This window comes from Calypte anna, chromosome 5 (assembly GCF_003957555.1).
Source record: "Calypte anna isolate BGI_N300 chromosome 5, bCalAnn1_v1.p, whole genome shotgun sequence".
Classification (NCBI taxonomy): domain Eukaryota; kingdom Metazoa; phylum Chordata; class Aves; order Apodiformes; family Trochilidae; genus Calypte; species Calypte anna.
This window is the reverse complement of record NC_044250.1, coordinates 4,125,528-4,146,969: the sequence shown is the minus strand read 5'-3', so window position 1 is coordinate 4,146,969 and position 21,442 is coordinate 4,125,528. Positions and strand designations below refer to the sequence as shown.

The 21,442-nt window shown below is 38.8% G+C and overlaps 1 protein-coding gene across 1 annotated transcript in view; it reads right to left on the bottom strand.

The window, feature by feature from the left end:
- Positions 1 to 1,459: 1,459 nt before the first annotated feature.
- NELL1 (neural EGFL like 1) overlaps positions 1,460 to 21,442 on the bottom strand; it is a 229,156-nt gene continuing 209,173 nt past the window's right edge. Inside the window, exons 16-20 of the mRNA XM_030451154.1 lie at positions 18,566 to 18,706; positions 9,957 to 10,150; positions 4,593 to 4,769; positions 2,772 to 2,996; positions 1,460 to 1,510 (exon numbers count right to left, since the gene is read on the bottom strand). Coding sequence (XP_030307014.1) covers positions 1,460 to 1,510; positions 2,772 to 2,996; positions 4,593 to 4,769; positions 9,957 to 10,150; positions 18,566 to 18,706 — 788 coding nt within the window. The remainder of the gene's footprint in view (positions 1,511 to 2,771; positions 2,997 to 4,592; positions 4,770 to 9,956; positions 10,151 to 18,565; positions 18,707 to 21,442) is intronic.

Genomic DNA, 21,442 nt, shown 5'->3' with positions numbered 1-21,442 from the left:
TTCATTCTTATTAATCAGGTTCACATTTTCTGCATGAGACTATGAAAAACTCACAAATGTAGACTTCCCAAACTGTAGCCACTATACTTATTTCTGCACTCCTTTTCCATATACTGTGTTTAATTAAATAAACAAAAAGCAAAAAACACTACACAAATGAGCAGAACAAAACACAACAGCACATTAAAAAGGTGACATTTAATCTGTAGATGCCATGAAAGTAGAAATATATTCTTGTTCTAATGTCACAAATTTTCTAGTCTCATGAAAAAAAAAATAGATTTGAGATTTTCATCAGCTATTTACTAACAATGTAGGGCTGAGTTTTAGTTTGCATTTCTGTCTAAACTTAGGTACTAAGCAACACTGTGTGCACGGTATATTTTAAACTAAACTTTTGGAATGTTACAAAATATGAAAAGAGAAAATCTGTTTCTGAGCTGATAATTGGGTAATGAAAGTTACTAAGGGTTAAGGTCTCCTGTCCTGCCTGTCGCTGGTACAGGGGCAGTAACTGAGAATGGCAGACATCAGTATTACTGTGAAAGGAAAAAAGAGAAAAAATCTGAACTCACCAAAGATGTTAGAACTGAAAACAAATTCTAACTTAGTCAATTTAAATTATATCATTTTAAGGCTCTCTGACTGCTTTATCACTGCACAATCCAGAAGGATTATACCCTCTGCCAGCATTTGCTGTTTCTCTTGCAAAACCAAATACTGCTAATGACTGATTCCTTCCCAGATATCTGTTGGATTGGTGGTGGAATGTGGTTTTAGTTCCATTTCTCACTATAGAAGTCTCGCTGCTGCTCCACATGTTTGGAGAAGAAAGTGCCTGTTTTTTGCCATTCCATTAAATTCATGGCATTTAGTTTTATAATTTTTTAAGACAGACTAATTCTGATTACTTCCATTCTGTCCAATCAAATACACATTTTAATGTTTTTAAATGTTGGACAGCTGTGAAATATAAGTACTATGCAATTTGACTGTACATACATACATATTTTCATAAATACATCTGACAGGGACCTTGGAACTAAGTATGTGACATCATGGGACAAAAAGTACACCAGGCTGTCTTATTTGCAAAATCTAGATCCAAAGGAAGAAGAGCTGAATTCTATCATGTTGCCAATACACAAAATAAACCAAAAATACAGCATTAGTTTACCCGTGAAATAATTTAAACATATTTGTGAATGTCTTGACAGGAAAAGTGTGTAATTTACAACACTGAAAACTTTTAACAACCATTGACTTCTATGCTGTACTGTAAGTCACCCAGACACTGCTAGCAAGGATGAGCATAGTGATTGGTCCCAAAGGCAACTCCCAAACATCTTCCTTATGTGGAGACTTTGGTAATTGTCTGTTGTATAAAACACCAACGCATACGACTTCATTTCAGGTGTTAACTTCTTCAGTTTTCCTCCCTCAGCACAGTCAGAGCAGGTCAGTTATTGTTGAGACACTCTAACTCCACCGAGCAGCAGACGTTTCCATTCTGCACAGACAAACAAGCAGTTGTCAGTCAATAAGTCACAAGGAGCCAAGGGGAGGGTGGCACACAGAGATAGATGCCTCTCTGACACATCTACGGCATCCAAAAAAAATCTACTGAAGCCTAAGATGTCCTCATCGGTACCAAATGTGGTGGCTTTTTGAGGGGGTTGACTTTGCCCCCTCTCTTTGCACTGAACTGGCCTGGACTAGAAACCTGGGTGTGAGAGACAGCAGTTCTCCTCATAAAATACAGCACAGCAATGGCAACAAAGATGGTTGGATTTGTTTTCTCCCATACAAGAAAGCTAATGGAGAGAGTTTTGATCCGAGCCATACAGGGAAGCTTTCTGTTTGACTGAAATAAGCAGATAATTCAGAGTCTTAATTCATGGCAGATATGTAAGGGAGGAAAAAAACCCAGACAGCTTTGGAGTTTAATCCATCATTAAATATATTTCTACAGCATCCATTCATTTACAAAGCTTTCTTATGTATTAAAAGTAGAGCAACCACCAAAACCCCAAATGAGATTTTTTTTTTCCTTTTTGTTCAATAATCCAACACAAACCAATAGGAAAGACTCTGAAGAATAGCAGAAAAGCTACCTTCAACTATTTAAAGCCCTAGAGCAACAGCTTAGTTTCTCACAGTGAACAGAAGAACATTTTATGTAACCCAAACCAACACTTCCATAATTCTGATACTAGTGCAGTGGGGTCATCCCTGCATGGAGCAGGGGAGAGGGACTGCACTTCTGCATCAGGGCCAGAGGATCAAGGACAACTCCATGGGATTAAGGAACAAAAACTGACATTCCCTTCCCATGAACGTTGTAGGAGCACTGTTGTCCCTGAGCTGTAATTAATATGTTTCTACTTGTGTACTTGCTGGTGAAAGTTTTATTAATGCTTTTGCCTCTGTTTTGTAGCTCTGTAAAACATCATTTTCATGAACATCCCCATTAGGCAGTTATTAATGTGTTAGCCTAGATTCATACTGAGGATGCCTGAAGGGCTCTCCAGCAGAATGTCTGAACGTTGCACTAGGCTATTACACACCTCCACTCAACATTTTCAACAAGCACAGAATTGTTTTGTTTCCACCCTTTAGGCACAAAAGGCATGGGGTTTCTGTAGGCTTCTGCTCTCAGGTCTTATTTGCTTTCCTGAGATCTGAATATCAGCTTCCAGGGGCAGAAGGTGCCCCTGATGTCACCCAGCAATGTACACATTTCCATCACCATTTGACCTTGCCCATCGTACCTTGCATTTGCAGGTTGTACAGGGAGATCCCACCATTGTCCATACAGCACCACTAAGTCTTGTGATTCCATAACCATCTAGACAGGTCTTCCTGATGTCATAGGTGATGTTGTCAGCCAGACAGGGGTCACTGACACAGTGGGGACAGCACTCTCCTTCTGAGATGGCCGTGTACTCGCAGTTGAGATTGGGGCACAGAAGAGGCCAACAATCCACCTCTCCATCCTGCAGGAATTGAAGCAAAGTTCATTGAATTTGAGGTCTTACCAAGGATCATATAATCATGCTGAAGGGGAATATTCTATTTAGCCAAAACAGAAGCAAAATTAATGGATCAGCTCTCAGTTTGGGTGATCATATAAAACCTTGTTTGAAAATCGAGCTGAAGTTTCTAAATGTTTCTAAATTTCTACATTTTAGTTGGGTTTTTTTCTAACTAAACAGGAACACTATCATCATGGTAGGAGGAGAATTTGAGTTATTTGAGGTTTTTAAAGGCAGCATTAAACACTGAGTTCCATTATTTTCCATAAGCTATAATTTTTGCAGTGATTGCCTTGCAGACTTACACCCTCTTTTATGCACCTGGTCACATAAACATCCCTGCAGGATCACAGCAATTGTTTAATAGAAAATTAACACTGCAGATAGGTGTAGGTTGGAATGTTGGGGAATTTGCAGCTTTGCAAAAAAATCAAAGGAGTTCAGTAGACAGAAACATGGAAGAGAGAGAATCATCATGTCACTGCTATAGAGGATTGCTGTAAACTTACCCTACAAATGGCTCCAGAGACTTGCATTTTGCTACTCCAGAAATATTCCAGATTTTGATAACATCACACACTGCACAGACCCTCACAGGTAGCACTGATTTACTGCATCACTGTCCTTTAGCTCTGTACATGTTAGCCCAGTCAAAATTAGGCAAAGAACTGCTAGCTACAAACTCAGTTTCCCCTGTAAAACGTCAGGTCTAATATTTGCCACTGCTGCTGGCTGCAAATGTTTCTTGCTTTTCTTTTGCAAATATTAAAAAAAATCTTAGGAGAAGAGAAAATCCAATACTTACTTACAGTATGGATAATTATCTCTTAACAGTAAGTTAGCTTTGAATGTAATTTGTTTCATTATGCTCAGACACCTCTTGATTAATATCATATATAAAGACAATGTTATAGAGAGACAGCTACAAATGGAAAACTGATAATTTTAATGAAGTTCATTGCTGCACTAATTAGTATATCTGTGAAAAAATTAAACTTTAGGGAAATAATCTACAGTGCCTAATGAGACAAGGAATGTTATTTATTTTGTATGTTTGTCTAGCAAGCTCAGTTTTCTTCATCCCTTTTTTAGTGACTTTTTGCTGAATTACCATGTGGCACTGGCACCCCATTTTTCCATGAAAAAAATTTAAAAAAAGAACTGCACTGTCCATTTTGATAAGACAGGTTAGTAGTTAAAAGCTGGAACCCCTCCAACCAAATCCACAGGACGTAAAACAAAACTTAAAAAGTTATTTAAATATCAGATGACCTCATAAAACTTCTCAAAATTAGACTAATGCTGAAGTTAATACAGTATTGAGGTTTACAAGCTTTTGTCAAGCTTTTAATTTTGTTCACTACTCCTACTTATTCAGCCCAGAGAGGAAAACTGATGGTGCAGCTTTCAGTCCATGGGTGCTCTTTAAGTGCCCAATCATCACCCCTGGCCTGACAAGCAGGTGAAGAGAGAGCCAGAAGCCTGCTTCCAGGTACCCTTGGCTAAAAATCCCAACCCTTATTATTCCTGCTCCCCTCCGAAACGCTTTATCCGTACCAGACAACGGCACTGCTGGCAGCTGTAGGTCCAGTTGTCCCCACTGTGGTAGATCTTGTGCCCAGTTTGGTCGAGGCACTGGCTGGTGACACGGGTGTCACACTCCGGGCAGCAGAAGAGATCGGCACTGGGGTTCTCGCAGTCACAGGCTGTCCTCCTGCAGAAAATCCTCCCGTCCTGCCAGAACACAGTGCCCTGCTGTCAGCCACAAACTGCCCAGCAGCAACCCAGAGAAGGTCACAGGGCACATGCATCAAAGGGCACATCTTGAGCATATCAGGAAATATTAAGTTCTTAATGCATTCTATGTTACTGCCAGCAAGAACTCTTGTAATACCTCATTGCCAGTGTTGGCCCCGTTTCTACCAGTTCATGGATCTGATACTGTTTGAGAATTTGTAGAATGGTTTGGGTTGGAATGGAGCTTAAAGATCACGTAGTTCCAACCCCAATGCCCTGGCAGGGACATGTCCCACTCTACCAGGTTGCTCAAACCCCCATCCAACCTCTTATTGCACACTTGCAGAGAGGGGGCATCCACAGCTTCCCAGAATGCTGTTTTCTGTCTCCAGCTAATTGAGCTTAAAATAAATCAGCATCTTACAAGAAATACAGCGAAGCAATTTCATATCTCATTGGTTACATCAACAAACCCTTCGAGCAGTTGCCACTCTAATACATTCAATATTTATTTAGCACTATTTTGACTGATTGTACCACTGTGAAGAAAATAACTTGAATAAATAAACTGAAGTTATGAAGCTGGTCCTTTCAACTTCACAGAAGAACAATACAGCAAAATCGTGGTGGCATTCATCATTCCTTATTCTGAACTCACCACTGGTTCTGTTCCACATCTGAACCTACAGTACACAATCTTAAAGTTAATGGATTTATCATTATCCATTAAAATTCTGTTCATGCATTAAAGAGAGCCTCTATTCCACAGGCTCTCCAAAATAGGAATTTGCTAAATATTTGCTTACAGTATTGAATGGCCCATTTTGTTAAAGACCACTAGACAGAAATGTTTGAGATAAACAGAAAATGCTTCGCATGTAAAGAGAAAAGGATATTCTCTCTTTGCATCAGAGCAAACCAAACTGATTATAAATCTAGTTATGAATATTTGATGGACCATCATGTTTGAAATTATATCCCTTACTGTAGGTGAGCCAACATACAGATATGCCACTTGTAGACTGGGAACAGATATCACACTTAACAGTGAGGAGATTAGTGACAAATAATAATTTTGCATTCAGTGTTAGTTCTTGGGTTACTCCTTATGCAAGCAAAGCATCCCCTGCAGCCAACTTGAAGGAAGAGCTGTGAGAGGAATGAACCTGTATTCTGCTTTGGATCACAACTGCACAGTTTCTCACACAACTCCACTCATTTCATTGCAGGTTTCTCATATCCTCATCAAAACTTTGTTCTGAGTCTATAAACCTGTGTTTAATGTGAGAAGGAAAAGTGGGGTTTTTTTTCGTTGCTTCCAAATAAAAGGGATACCAAATAAAGGGATACCTAACAAAGGAAGGAACTTCAGTACCTTTTGATCCTTTATCAAAGCCATTACTAAAAAGCAGCCCAGGATGCCTTTGCCACAGACAGAAATAGCTATAACCACAGCACATGGCATGGAAGTTTATTTTGGTTTTATCTGGATGTAGGAACCTGAGTTAGGCTCTTGTTTTTAAGCCAAGCCAGGTTTGGCCACAATGCAGAATCTACAAAATCACAATCAGGGAATCCAAAATAACAGAGAATCACAATACCCATCAGGGTCACTGATGCATTCCATCATAGTTCTGAACTGATTAGAATATAATTTTCTTTTGTAAAAATAATAAAATTATTTCTTATGCCTAGCAAGGAAAGCTGAAGAGAACACAGGATTATGGAAATGTAGAAAACATGCTGAGTTAACGTGGATCTGAACTGCTTTTGCCAACCACAGGGCAACCTACAGTCTTTATTCAGTTTTGTATCAAGTTAACTAAGGGTTCTCTGTTTGAAACCTTCCCTGCCAGAAAGTTATTAATAAATCTCCCTTATTGAAGGTGGGAAAGAACAACCATTTCCACCCCTTGCTGAGGGTGGATGTCAAGCAGCAGCTCAGCACATCATCCAGACAACCCAAGACACTCGGCAGTCCATTCTCTTTTCTCTCCATAACCAGGTTCTGATTAATAATGCCTAAGAATAACCTGTCTGCTTAGGTCTAATTCTCTTTCCAAGCTTTCAAGACTAGTTTTCAAATTCCCCTTTCAGCTGGTGACAGTGCTGGTAGTTCTGTGCTTCTCTAAGCTCCTGTGTTGTTACCTCTAGGGAGCAGCTAACCTTTTACGTTGCCTTTACTCTCTGTTTCAGAACACTGATAAAACCTGATGATTTTGTCAGAGACCTTTTGGTAATCATAATACACTGCTGCTCTCTTTTTTCCTTAAGCATCTGTGTTTTATCTACAACCTCATTAGTTCCATGCCTTTCAAAAAATATTTTTATCCCTCTACTGCAGTGACACAAAGCCTCTTAAGCTGTATCTCACTTCCATCTTTGCAGCTCTGTAGTAGCATTGAGAAACACAAAGAAAATTGAGAAATATATAGAAAGCATCTTATTTTCCTTTGGTGGATAATATATAGCATCTTAGTGGTATCTTTCCCTCCCCACTTTCCTTACTGAATCACTTCTACAGGCTTCCTAAGTGTCAGTGGAATGACAAAATTATTCTTACCAAAGGAAAAACTGGCACACAAGGGAATCACTGTGAAGGGGGACTCAAGTTTCCCCAGAGTCCCAAAGCCAATTTGGACAGAAATCAGATCCTGCAGAAACCAAACACCAAAGTGTTCTCATCCTCAGGAGCAGACTTCACCTTGGCACTGCTCCCTGTTCCCAGTGCTGTGCTTATACCCCAGGCTTTTTTTTTTCATACAGGGAATGGGGTTTTGTTTTGATTGAGGACAGACTCACAAGCCCACAGATAGACAGACTGTACAGCCAGGCTTAGTTTTTTTGTGGGAGAAAGCAAGTGCTCCCCATCACCCTTCAGATTTCCACCAGTTGTAAATTTAATTGTGTATTAAGCCCACAAGAGTTCAGGAAGATACCTGTGGAAGACACATCAAATATACTTATGGTACAGTATTAATTTATAGCTTTAAGTATTCATGTTTTTGTAAACTTTGTATTCCTTCAGAAAAATGAGGATGGTTTGAAGACACAGTCTGATAAAACACTGAAATAATCCCCTCTGCTTCAATAATGACATTTTGCTTCATTATGCAACTGAAATAATGATTTCTCATATTCTGTAGAAAGAATCCTACTCCAAAAATAACCTTAATGAATTTCAAAGTTAAGTAAGGTATTTTATTTCCTTCCCACCAGAAGAATTTAAGTTAAAATATTTTCAAGATGGGATTCATGTTTCTCAGTGACTGCATTTATCCAGCTGATCTCTCCCAAAATAGTCATAACAAAGGAAAAGCCAAAAGGAAAAAAAAACACTTTTAATCTGAAATTCTGATTTGTCTCTTAGTAAAACAAGTGAGTAGGATTGTTTCAAAATTAAAAGTTAGAAGAATAAGGAGTGATTTAGTTACACTCTGCCCTTTGCCTCACTGGAAACTGAGTGGGCTGCAAAAAGGCCAAGCAGGGCCAGCTCTCCATGCAACTAAACCAAAAGGAGAAAGACCTGCAGCAGGTCTGAGGTGTAGTCTGATGTATGGAAACTATCACAATTTATAAAAATATGTTTCAATAATATATTTCAATAAACACTGAGGAAAGACTTAACATCATGCCTGGGATATGAGAGAGGAAGAAATCTCCCTGTTTTGCCCATTCCATAGGATGGAATTTGGTTCTTGAAACAAGACAGTGGCTGGAGTGAAATTAAATGCAAATGTTAATACACAGAAGAAAAAAATTTAAAAGTGAGTAAGATATAAAGGAAGAGTCATAGCAATGAGTAGTGCCAGGCTTGAAATATAGTTTAAGATATCCATGCACTAGTTAGTCACTAGTACAGTCATTCTGTATATTTTCACATACTAATAGAACATTCAACAAGAAAGAAGTCCAATGAGAAATGACAAATAAAACAAATTACAAGCTATCTAAAATGGAAATACTAATACTTATAATTCTGCAAAGGCAGACCAGATGTCTTCACATATTGACTGCAAATCCTTTCATAAGCCAACCAGTTCCCCAAGATTACAATAAAACCTTGATATATATTCAGGGGAGTCAGATACTCCAGCTTCTGAAGGGAGTTGTTTTAGGAAGCTTGGAGATACTTGAAGTAAAAATATAACAACTAACAAGAATACATTCCCTTTTGAGCCCAAACCATCAGTGTGCTTTGTGGGTTCTACTCACTCTGAAGTCTGGATTTTCCCTCCTGCCATTCTATTGCAATACAGAAATTATGAGGCTTTCAGTTTCTTGCAACTTCAAAAAAATCTTCCACTTTGTCCCTCCCAAACCCTTCAGTGCTTCTCTGGCTCATCAGCATTAAGACATAGGGACTGGCAGCTCACTTCTCATGCTCAACGTTCAGCTTTTTACAGTGGCCAGAAGTCTCATTTTATTTAGACTGACACAAGGGCCAGCTGTGTTCTGCTGTGTCTAAGGACAGCTCTACCAGTGCTAGGAAAGCATCAGGTCAAAGTGGCCATAAAAGACCAACCATATCTCAGATTGGTACATTTCTAAAATTCTCATTTTAATGGCATTCCTCCTCTTTTAACTAGTGAAAACTGAGACAGTGGAGCCAAATGTTCTTTTAGGGCTTGGCCTTTACTCTCTTCACTTTCCTCCAGTTAAGTGCCTCCTGCTAGGTACTCCAACCTTTGCCTCGTGCTCAGGCCTTCGTTCTCACCCACTTAATTCACATCTATTACAAGGCCAGGGGGAACACCCCCAACAGGAAGGTGGCTGCCCACCGTCCTTGTCCCAGGAGAAGCACAACCATGTGAAACTGAAGCTGAAACCAGTTTTCAGCATTTCCTGCAAGCATTCTAATTTTCTACACAATCCATTCAAGGCTAACTCAAGACCCCAACATCAAGACACACTCCAAGTGGCTCTGGCCCATGGGGTAGCATGTTAGAAGCTCAGTAGGGTTAACCATTATTCAGCAGAGTCAGTGCAGAGTAAAATAAGAAAACAGATGACATCCCAGAAGAATTTCCCCTCCATAAGCTTCAGTGCCCGTAGGAGATCTTACCTTCTGCCTCAGCACTTTGGCCCATTGGTTTTGCCAACACCAGTGACCTTACAATACTGAGCTTCTGCCACGAGCCCAGAGAAAAAGGAGTCCTGAAACCCATCCCAGCTGGATCTCACCTTGCAGGAACACACGGAGCATCTGTCCTCCCTCAGGGTCCACACCTGCCCGTTCCGCTTGAAGCCACCGTCGTGGGGACAATCTCCGCTGCAAGACGGGCCCGAGGGACAGAGGCAATCAAACCCTCCTGCCAGGTTCACACAGGCTGAGTCGTTCCAACAGGTGTGGGTCTTTAAGGCACACTCATCAATATCTGCAAAACACCATTTATAACACTTTGGATATATTTTTTTTTCCAATGGGAAAATTCTATTTCTGTATTAAGTTATTATTGCACAGCTGCTTTCCTGCTGGAAGAGGGTGCCTTATTACTGATATCTTCTAGAGTTCAACTAGACATTCAACAGTGTGGGCTTTTTTTTAAGTTATTATTGGTCTGCTTCCACCAAAAATTCTGAAACAATCTCCAGCAGAATTAATTGTAAATGCTGTGACTGACATACCTAGTGGAACTGTAAATCAGTGATGAACTTGAACACCCAGACAAGGGTACAAAATGTTTTCCCAGTGACTGGAAACTCATAGACAATCAGAGTGACTTTCTGCCACTCCGTGTTCTGGATTTTACAACAAAATAAAAGTGGAATCTTCTTCCTAAGTTTCTAGCATCCTAGCATGCCCAACATTTCCCATGCTAAAAGCAATCAATTGCATCCTATAAATAAATAAATAAATAGGAAGAAAAAGGATTAAAAAAAAAAAGGAAAAGTGTGATTTAGCAACAACAAAGAAATAAGTAACAAAAGAAAATTATTATACCCTAGAGAAAAGAGAATTACAGTATCCCATTAAAATTGCTTTACAATATGAATTTATGTAGGGATTTAGTGCAGCATTCTATTTCTCACAGTGAAAGCCATGAGATTTTTAAACTTATTATTAAAAAACAGGTAGTTCTTTCAGAAAAGAACGTCAGACTGTTCTTAAACAATATATTGACAGATTGTCCAGATATCTGGTGAGTCTCTGTTCCAACATGAACAACCAAGACGGTAAGCAACAGTGGGAGGAAAGCTGAAGAAAAATCCAGTGATAGCTTCTGTCATTAGAATTCCAGAATATTAATATATGAATTCAGAAACTAGAAGTACAGCGGTGACATTTACAATTTAAAATTATCTTATTGCTAGTGTGCAATGTGTAACTGTTCAATAGTACCCAAGAGTACTTTTACCTCCTCTCTAAACAAACAAATTTTAAAATTCAGTAGCATATACAAAATAAAATTACCTAAAGCCTAATTTAGGTGAGATGAACAAGTACTCTGGGTTCACCAGTCATCTCCTCAGAAAGTCAGAACTTAGAGATGCTGACAATTCTCTCACTCTACTGAAGGAAACTCCTACAACAAATCACAAAATTCCCTCTGCTAGTAAAATTCTTGATTTCAATTCATAAATAGTCCAGGAAGAAGCCTAAATGGGAAGTGCCCTTGGATTTGGCCAAACAGAAAATCAAACCACACAAGAGTCAGGGACCTGGGCTACCAGCAAATGGCTGGTCCTCTTTCTGCTTGTAGACCCCAAAGGAAGCTGGGGGTGATTACACTGCAGAACGGCCTCACTCCTGGAACCTATGGGCCAGTTCTATGTCAGGAATGTTCCCAGTGTCCTGATGTTTAGCACAATTCATTGCTTGTTGCTCAGACTTCCTTAAAAATGCTGCATTTTGCTGCCCTGAGAGTCTTAATTGCAAAAAACTAACATTATTGCTGCGTTGCACAGCTTTGAACCGAGTAGTTGGCAAGGCCCACTACCAGTGGTGCAAAAGGCACTGCACAAAGAGCAATTAAAACTTGGAGTTCATTGTTTTACAAGTGCCACAATATCACAGGAGCTAAGAAAGAAGGACTTCAAGAAAGCTCTTAATGAACTGCTATGAAATGTATTATACCCAGTTACTATAAGACTTAAAGTCCTCTAAAATATTCCAATTGCCATCTATTAGACTTTGATTTGTATTTTATATTGAAGACAAAGGTATAAAGGAAGCATTCACTTTGGTGATTTCACCAAGCATTGCCAATAGTCTCTTCCTCACCATACTAAGGGCTGCTTGCATAGGATGTAGGAGGATCACAGGGCAGATCAGAAGGGCTGCTTTCACAATTCCAATCTAGAAGGGTTTCACATATGACTATAAAACCATATTGCCTACAGAGTTCCATGTAATTGGTTTACTTATGACACAGAAATCTAATTCTGTTTCCATGTAATTTAACAGATTTATAGCAAGCCAGATGTTAGCAATTATAGAAACTGACATCATTCATGATCTCCATAGAGCAGACCTGTTTCACACTGCACCACTTCAGCTGTTACACCTATCCAAAAGGGAAGAACACCCTATTTATGTACTGCTGCTACTTCTCTCCTCTTAGCACACAAAAAGGATGCCCCGTTAGGAGTGGCCCAAACTGGTGAACAGAACTTTCTTGACAAAGAAACTAATCATGCAAAGCTGAGTAATACAGTATAACATAAATTTCTAATTGCTACTCAGGTTATTTTTTGGGTTTTTTTTTTTCATTCTTAATGCAAATGAGGGTTTCTTATTATTTCATGGCATTTATTAAGTTTTAGTGATCAATCAAATATAAAAGGCTTGGACAGTGCACTCATTTTTAGCTTAACTTCTAGTAGAGCTAATTTCTGAGAACATCCTTTTGGCAGTTCTGTCACTGATTGCATTCCTAAAATCAGAAAAAAACAGCCAGTGGTCCCAGTAACTTGAGGAAAACAAGTTATAAGTGTAACATGATTTTTTTCCTCTCACTCTTTCAGCCTCCAGCCAGACTGGAGGGGAAGTGGTGGGGAAGGAAAAAACCTCAGACCAATGCTCCCTTATTGTTAGTTCCCCAGTGGCTTAAGAAAGTTTAATGGAGATCCAATGAACTTGTTCATATCAACATGACATCAGCATGTAGATGGCTATGTAAAACATAGGAAAAAAGATTGATATTTAGCATAAAATTTTTCTTAACAGCTGGAATCTATATGTGTACATAGGTGTTGGAAAACTACCCTGATTTAAAATTATGAACATGTCCAAAACAATCTCCTAATTAATATGAAAGTTGTGTCACAAGATTCTAGCATATAAATAATTTTTATTTTATTCATATCCTTACTCAGCACAAATTCCCCACATTCCACTCAGGGTTCATTTGTTTTCCCACAACTTGGGAATCCAAGATGTGGATCCAAAACTGGAACATTTAATGATGGGCAAGGCAAAACTGTCCACAAATCTTATTTCCCATTGTAACAACCACAGGTAGGCCAAGAAGATGAAATATTCACTTATAAGTCAGGAGACTTTGAAGGACAATGGGAAAATATCAAGGAGAAATAGCAAGGAGACTCCACAGTCTTTCCTTGTCTGTCTTGACTCCTGAGAGGTCTGGTTCTTTCATGTGTCTTGTCCACCTATGAAAACAATCTCATTTTCACACCTGGAGTGGAATTTCACAAGCCTATGCATTATATGGAGATAACCTGTGTCAAAACTTACTGATTAACCCAAGTAGAAGTGTCAGGGCTTTACTTTTCCCCCTCCACACAGTTCCTTTTCAAGGAAACATGAGGATCTTGTGGAAATAGCCTTCATCAGAAACTCACTTGCAATGCTAACCTTATTTTCCATCAATAACATAGAGGCAAAAGCAAAATCATCATTGCTGAGACTTGTCACCTTGAACACTGCACAGGCCTATCATAAAGCTAATCAAGATCTTCACTCTTCCAATACTCCTAATCTCTGCTTCTTCAAACAAGTGTATGGCAACAAGTACTTGATCGTGTGCATTTCAGCTGCAATGCAACTAAGTCACATTTTGTGACTGGGAGAAGAATGAAAAAACCCCAAAAGCTAAGATACACTCATTTCCCAATATGCTCTCAAAATACATAAAAATACCTCAGTAACGTGGGAAGACATGAAATCAGAATCAAAATGGAATAGAATAATCCCCTGAGATGCAATTTCCTTTTCCATCCTTTTTGGCTGTAACGAGAAGTAATTTGCCTCAGATATTATGAGAGGTCCCATGGCCACTCTATCTGAATGGGCTAGAAGACAAGCATGACTGTACATATCAACACACATTCATTAACTTCGTTTCCCTGAAATCTTAAACTGATCCCTAGCCACTTCATTTCTTGGTTTTCAAGGCTATTCAGATTTTAATGGTATGACTTTTCTATGTCACCTTAATAAATGTGCTCAAGCAAGTCATGCAGTGTGGTGCTCTGTAATATCATGATAAGCTCTTGCAGAAGAAAGAATCCTACTAATGTGCTAATTTTAACTGTTATGGTACATTACACCATTACAGTATAATGTTAAAGTGAAAAATGTATGCTGGGCTCCCAAATCAATGTATGTATGTGTTAGCTAAACAATATTTTGATATATCATTTTTCCCAGGCAACTTGTCATTTAATGTATTTGCCTTCATGATTCGGACTCGTCTTTGAAAAATAAAGAAAACACTAAACAGATTCTTTTTTAGTTGGAAAATATTTTATGCTAGTCCTTTTGTTCTATGGAGACATAATGGTCTATTAAAAAACACTGTGCAGTAAATTAGATTCTGAATATAGGATTTACTGATGCTTTCTAGCAATCTAGAGATGACTAAACATGATTACCTTGAAGACGTAACACAACTCTCTCGGAATACAAGAGTCAGAATTTACTAAATGGAAAATAAGCAAGAGAATTTTTATTTTGCACAATAAAGTCCACAGATACAGACTCTGATGTTACGAGCTTTAAGGAAGTCTGTGAGCAGAATAAGTCATGTAACAGCAGGTTCTAAAGTTGGTATTGGACACCCAGTACCATGCACAAACCTCTCTCTATGTACCACTTCTCTAAGGATAGATAGAAAAGCAATTGCCAGGCATAGAGGGAAATTTTCAAAGGACAGAGAAAGGGGGCAAAAACCCAAAGAACAAACCTCCTTTTCTCTTGCTTTCTAATTTGGGTAACAGACAACACTGCAGCACACTGTGGAGTATATGAAAGCTTTGGGAATTGATTGTAAACCCATTCAGACTTGTCAAGCACTTGTCAAGACCCTCAAGCACTGCTGCATCCAACTTTTGTGGGAGCCCAACACATGTGGAGTTGTTTCTCACCAGCTGCTGAGTTCTACCATTTTCCAGCTTTCATTTCCCCCCAGCAACTACTCTAACCCTGCTTGAAAACTTTTCAGGACAAAATACATGGTGAATCCTGTGGTTTTTCAGTGGGAGGAGGATCTGCACTAAGTTTCCCTACACAATTTGCTGATTCTTAAAGAAAAAAATAACCAATAACTGACAGGGACTGCTGCCTCTGTTTCCTTCTGTGATTCCAAATCAGAAAACACAAAACATCATTTTAAAAAATGCAGTCAAGAATTCTGCACTCCAGGGTCTGAACATCTCTCTCCAGACTGGAAGCATCTCCCTTAAGAAGAGATGGAGATTAAAAAGAATAATCTAATTTGATTTTATTTTTCTGCCACAGATAGGAGCTAGCATTCTGTGACATTATTAACCACCCAAAATACATTTCTTTGCCAGCTTTTCCCTTCATTAGGTTCTGATAATCTTCCTAGTTGTCACTAAGGACTGAGTGGTGATGGTTTACTCAATGATTACTGTAGGAGGTAGCAGTATTTGGCAACAGGTACTTAGAGTGGAGAAAAACAACATATGCCAGTGGCTTCAATATGGTATCAGTAGATAGGAGTTAATATTGGTATATGTATCATATGAACTCAGAGCTCTCTATGAAGTGCTTTTCTTTGTTTACCTTAAAGCATAGCAATGCTCTTACTAAAGAAAAGAAAACAAACAAAACCAAACCACACAAACACCAGCTATAGGCTACAGACTTTAATTGCCAAGGAAACTTTGGTAGTGACTTAGTACAGCAATTGTCTTTTAGTCTGCAAGCAGTGTTCTTAATACCAATATTGTGAAATGCCAGTGCCTCATAAAATGCTACCACTGGAAATTAATTATTAAATTATATTCTCTTACTTTGAGCCTACTCACCATCCCTTTGTGATGACACCTTTCATAAAAGTATGGCCATGGAAATATATTCCTTTTTCAAAGCTGACTTTGGTTGCAATTTTGAGCAGAAAAAGAATTTTCCCAAGCTTGAAGTGGCCTGGCTCAGTCCTACATTCTTATTACCCAAGCTCTGCTGCAATATTTTTACCTTCCCTACCACATGTCTTGATTTACACATTTGTCCATTGCCAAGTGACAAACTCCACTGTTTTCTTCTAATCAACAAGAATAAAGCTTTTAGAAGCCCTGATACTTCTCAAATAATTCTCAATTTGATGTTATTTATTCAAGATGCTCTGTAAGCACTGCAGAGACCCTGCAAGCACTGACTCAGCTCCAAGACCACCTACATATAAAGAGAGGGGAAGGGGATTAACCAATAAATACACAAATGCATCCAGCACAAGCAGCCAGCTGCCTGAGCCTGGGCAATCTGTCAGAGCTGAGCTCTCCCTCCCACTGCTTTATGATTTTTCTATCTTCTTCTTATTCCTTTGTGGGGGAGGGTTTAACCTTTTCTTCCTTATGTCCTCAACCTATTTTAATTATTCTCCACATTGTCCTTCAGGAAGGAAGAACATTTCAAAACATGGAACAGCAATGCCTCAAATACCTTTCAGGTGCACAGTAGGATTTTGGTATTCAGTCTGTAAAATATAGCAGGACAAAACACTGTTGCTAAGCAGATGAACCCTCTTCTCCCTGAAACTGAGTGAATGACACTGGCCCTGACTCTAAATATTCCACCAGGCAAACAAACTCCGTAACATGATGCAAGTCAGTGTTCAAGAAACTGAAGTTTTAGCTAGAATGTGTAGTGTTATCTAGCTGTTATTTTCCTCAGTCTTAGTTGTGCTTTAGAATAAACATCAAGGTCTGAAATCTCTTTCTCAACATGGGTCAGCAGAGTCTTTCAATTAATTTTTAATTGGGTAACCAATACAATGAAATAATCTAAACTGGTTTATTCTCTTCTTCCTTGGTACCCTGCAGCAGATGGCCCAAAAAAGCTATTTCATTCAAATAACCCTGCAAATTCCACATTCTGCTTACAACTTGCATATGGTTAAGATGAGCACCTCACCTTACAAACTTCCAGCCTGCTGCACAGTTCAAAACAAGGGCAGTTTGTTTTAATGAAACTCATCTCTCTGATTTCCACTGAATACATAAACATTTGGGGCTCCAGTCTGCTGTGAGATAACCACATGATTTATCTTTTAAGGCCCTGGTTTATCTTTTAAGCCACAAAATGCTGTAAAACTTTTGTAAAACCATTTTTCACACAGCCACTTTTGTGATTGCATTAAACTCCCCATCAGCTTAGGATACTGTGTAAAAAGCAAATATAGCTGGACAATCTACAAAATATTGCTTTTCAAAATAGTTTTTTTTCCTCTGCTTTTTTAAATCATGATGCTACTTTATCCTGAGGTCTTCTAATAGCCCAAATTTGTAGAAGATGGCAATTACCAGTAAATTTCTATTTTTATTAACAATTTTTAACTTTTAATTGTGTAAATACTAGAAGTAGCCTTTTGTACTTACTTACATGATTAAAAAACTTTGCAATGTTTAAAAGAAAAAAACAACAAAAAAAATCTTTCACAGAAGCAGAAAAGATTTTATGAAGAATTCATAGAACTGAGTAGAGATGAAGTAACTGACATTCCAAAGAAAGCAAATAAAACTATGAGACTCTGATGGGCACCTCTACAAAGTTAAAATGAGATACTTAATAAATAGCTTTAAACTCATCTGATAAGACATCTTATTTAAATTATGTCTAAAGCTTCTGAGAACAAGTTAAGAGGTAGAAAAACTGCAAGGAAGAGGTAAGCCATGAGTAGCATTTTCTCTATGGTTTCATTGCTGCTTACTTGCTGTAGTAGCACCCAAAGTTACAGCCAGGGAAGGGCACCCAGGCTGCAGGAACCAGCACTAAATCCTCACAGAGCCTCATCCTTCCTTCTCCCACAGAAACAACAGGCAAACTCCTCTGCATCCTTTAAAAATCCCTCTCCTTCATGCTCTTAGGGCCTTATTCTGCAAACATGGTGCATACAGTGACTGATGCCATTTGCATAATTCAAGAGATAAAACAATGAAGATGCCAAACAATGCAAAGCAAACAAATCAAAGCACCAGGGACATCCCCCAAACGTTTTCTCATATCGCTCTGCTGCAATTTCAAAATGGAAAACCAGCTCTTCCCCTTTCGAGGCCCATTATGGCTCCCCAGCAAGCCTACTTTCACTTCAGGTTTTATAGCAACTTATGATGATAAATGGCAAAGCACAGTAAGTCACACTTTGGATCTCTGACTGCCTCCTTCTTGTAATAACCATTCAAAACTGTGACTTGTCTGGAGCGAGCACCCATGCTGCGGGGCTGGGGATGCTGCCAAACACAGACACGCTCCCTTGCCTTCTCATTTTAGCTTTGAACACAGGAACTGCTCGGGACAGTGTCTCAATAATCACTTGATAAGACCATGCAGAAGGAGGAAAAAAAGGGCTATGCTGATCAGTGCTTACCAACACAGGACTCCCCGGCAAGAGAGTAGCTTCCATTGTCATGGAAACCGCTTCTGCACTCACAGTGGTACCACCCTGGGAGGTTAACACAGCGTGAATGGTTGTGACACTCAATGATCCCCTCTGCACACTCATCAATATCTGCCTCAGAGAAAAACACAAGCCAGCCAGGAAATTAATTTCCTTTGACACAATGCTTAAGGTTCATTTTGTTTGTTTTTTGTTTGGTTTGGTTTTTTGGTTTATTTTCTTTTAGCTTCTTGGGTTTTTTGTTGGTTTTTTTTTAAGTCTTCCTTTAATAGATGGATCAAGGTTTATTACAGTTCCAAACAACAGACACTTAAAACATGACTCACATAACAACAATAAGAAAGAACAGTAATACCTCATGGAATTTGATATATACAAGACATTCATTTACATCAGGATTTGTTTTAAAACGCAAAGCAAGCATGCAGATTTGTTTTTGTCCTTTGTTCGTTTTTAACTCAGAAGTTAAATTTGTCTGTGCATATCCATAAAGTATTGCACAGCAGGTTCTCCACTGAAAAGGCAGTTTCTACAATATTCCTGCTTTCCGAACTGCATGTACCAGGACACCTTGGAGAGAAAAACATTTTCTGCAGGATTTGTGTTTCCAGTGTTCAGCTGTGAAACTGGCAGCGATCTGGCACTGAAGGTGCTCAGAGCACTTTGCAAGCAATAGTTAAATCTCTTTCATTTATATGATCAAAATAAATACCTACTATATGCATAACAATGTGTGACTAACAGAAAAAGCAGTCCACGTTTCAGCTGCAATAAAACCTTTAGCTGGAAAAGAGTGAGATGAATGCCAGAGAGTCTATAGCAATGGAAAGGTGGAGCAAGAAGATTCCCTGCTGAGCTTCAATAAAGGTGCTGTTTATATGAAGGGGTTCTTAAAATTTCTTTAACATGGTTAATAGAGACCTTATAATTGCTCGTAACCTTGGTTAATCACGTCTGGCACCTGGCAGCTTCTCCCCTTTGAGCATTTTGCAGCACATTTTGTAGGGTTATAATTAAAATTAGTGAATTAATTATATGTTAACCTTGTGGTAATTTAAAAGCCATTATATTTTCATTCTTCTGTTCAGCTCAAGATGTTTTGTTGTTTAGTTGTTGGGGTTTTTTTTAATCTTGGACAGTTTTCAGATGGGTACCTTATCAAGGAATCACAAATATTAGCAATTGAGATTTTTTCCTTGCTTAACAGCACATTTAAAATATGCCTCAAATCTTGTACACCAAACATATAATTTGGGTAAAATAGGCTCTGAAACTGCATTTAGTTCTTCAAGCTTCCAAGTGCCTCCTGATACTAATGCAAGACTGAGTTAAGGTTATTAAGTAACACAAAGTGCAGCTTTCATCTCAATTTACAGAGTGCATTCACCAACACGTTTTCCTGGGCTGCAGTGAGTCCTGCTGATGTACACTGAAATGGATTCAAATGAAGTCTCCTCCAGTACAATTCCTTTTTCTTCCATCTTACAAGCAATACCATGGGAAAGTTTTGTTTCTCCTCTTTTCAGTAGCAATGTTTGATCTTGTTGAAATATGTCTGATCAACCTAAACAAATGTCTCCTCCAAGTTGTGTGCTCACCCTCGCTCAAGAATGAAGCAAGGTACCTCCAATAACAGGGTTATAACCACTATTTATTTCTAGCTTTATTCAGCTTCCATCTAACACTAAAGTCAAGTTTTTTATGCTCTAAAATCTTTCACTGCTGCTGCCTTTTCTGTACTTTCTGTTTAGTAGAAGCTAATCTTAGTGTTAAAACACTGCACAAATCTAGCTGTCCATCACCGATGAGTGCTGCTTGCAAACTCAGACACTTTTAATTCATTACAGCAAATAGAATTTATAACCATGATCTTTTCACATGTCATGGCTGATGGAACAAGTTTAATCCTATTTGGAAAGTGAATGACTTTGCTACTGCAGGTCAACTGCAAATGAATCCTTCTTGCTTTCTTCTCCTTCCCAGTGTTGAATGAGAGAATGTTCCTGTGTTAAGACTGCTTCCTGGGGTCACCCTGGTGCTGGACCTCTATCCATTCAATTTTACATTTTTAATTTAAAAAATCAATAGAGTTTTCCTAAAGTTCATTTCTAAACCCGAGCCCTTTTGGAAGTCTATTTAAGATCATACTGTAGGATAGTAACTGACTGGCAGATTACTTTCAGAAAGCCTACTAAAGCTTTTAGCAGATTACTTTCAGAAAGCCAAAACTAAGCAGCAGTTTATTTAATGGAAGCAGAAGAGCATCACTGTAGGAGTGTCTCAAGATCATGTCAGAAAAGTAAAACAATACAGAGGATTATTTCAAGACCAGATGGCTCTATTGTGGCAGTACCACACCTGTCTAAGGCTTTTGCTCACTGATGTTTAGGGAGACACAAACTGATTTCTTAATCCAGCAGAGGTGGTGAAATAGGATTCACTTTCAGTTGCACAAGTTCTACCTTGATCTGCTTAAACCAGCAGTGTCCTGCCCTTTCCAAGGACAGAGGGCAAGGGAAAAGAAGGTGTTGGGCAGGCTGTCTGGGGAAAAGCTGCCATGAAAGACACCACTGTTGCAGAACAGGGTTTGTGTGAGTGTGTGTGTACTTTTGGCAAGGTGTCATTAAGAGCACCACGCAATACAACACACACCAAGAGTGGTATGAACGAGAGAACCCCATTAATGGCTTCTCCATTCATCTCACACCTTGCCATTTCTCATTCCCATGCTCAGAAGGATGAACACAAAGAGCAAAAGAGGAGAAAATATGATGATTAGGTCTGTAAGCTTCTCCTGTGGTCTTGTGCATTACGGGTAGCAGATACTGCAGGTATAGGAAAATATTA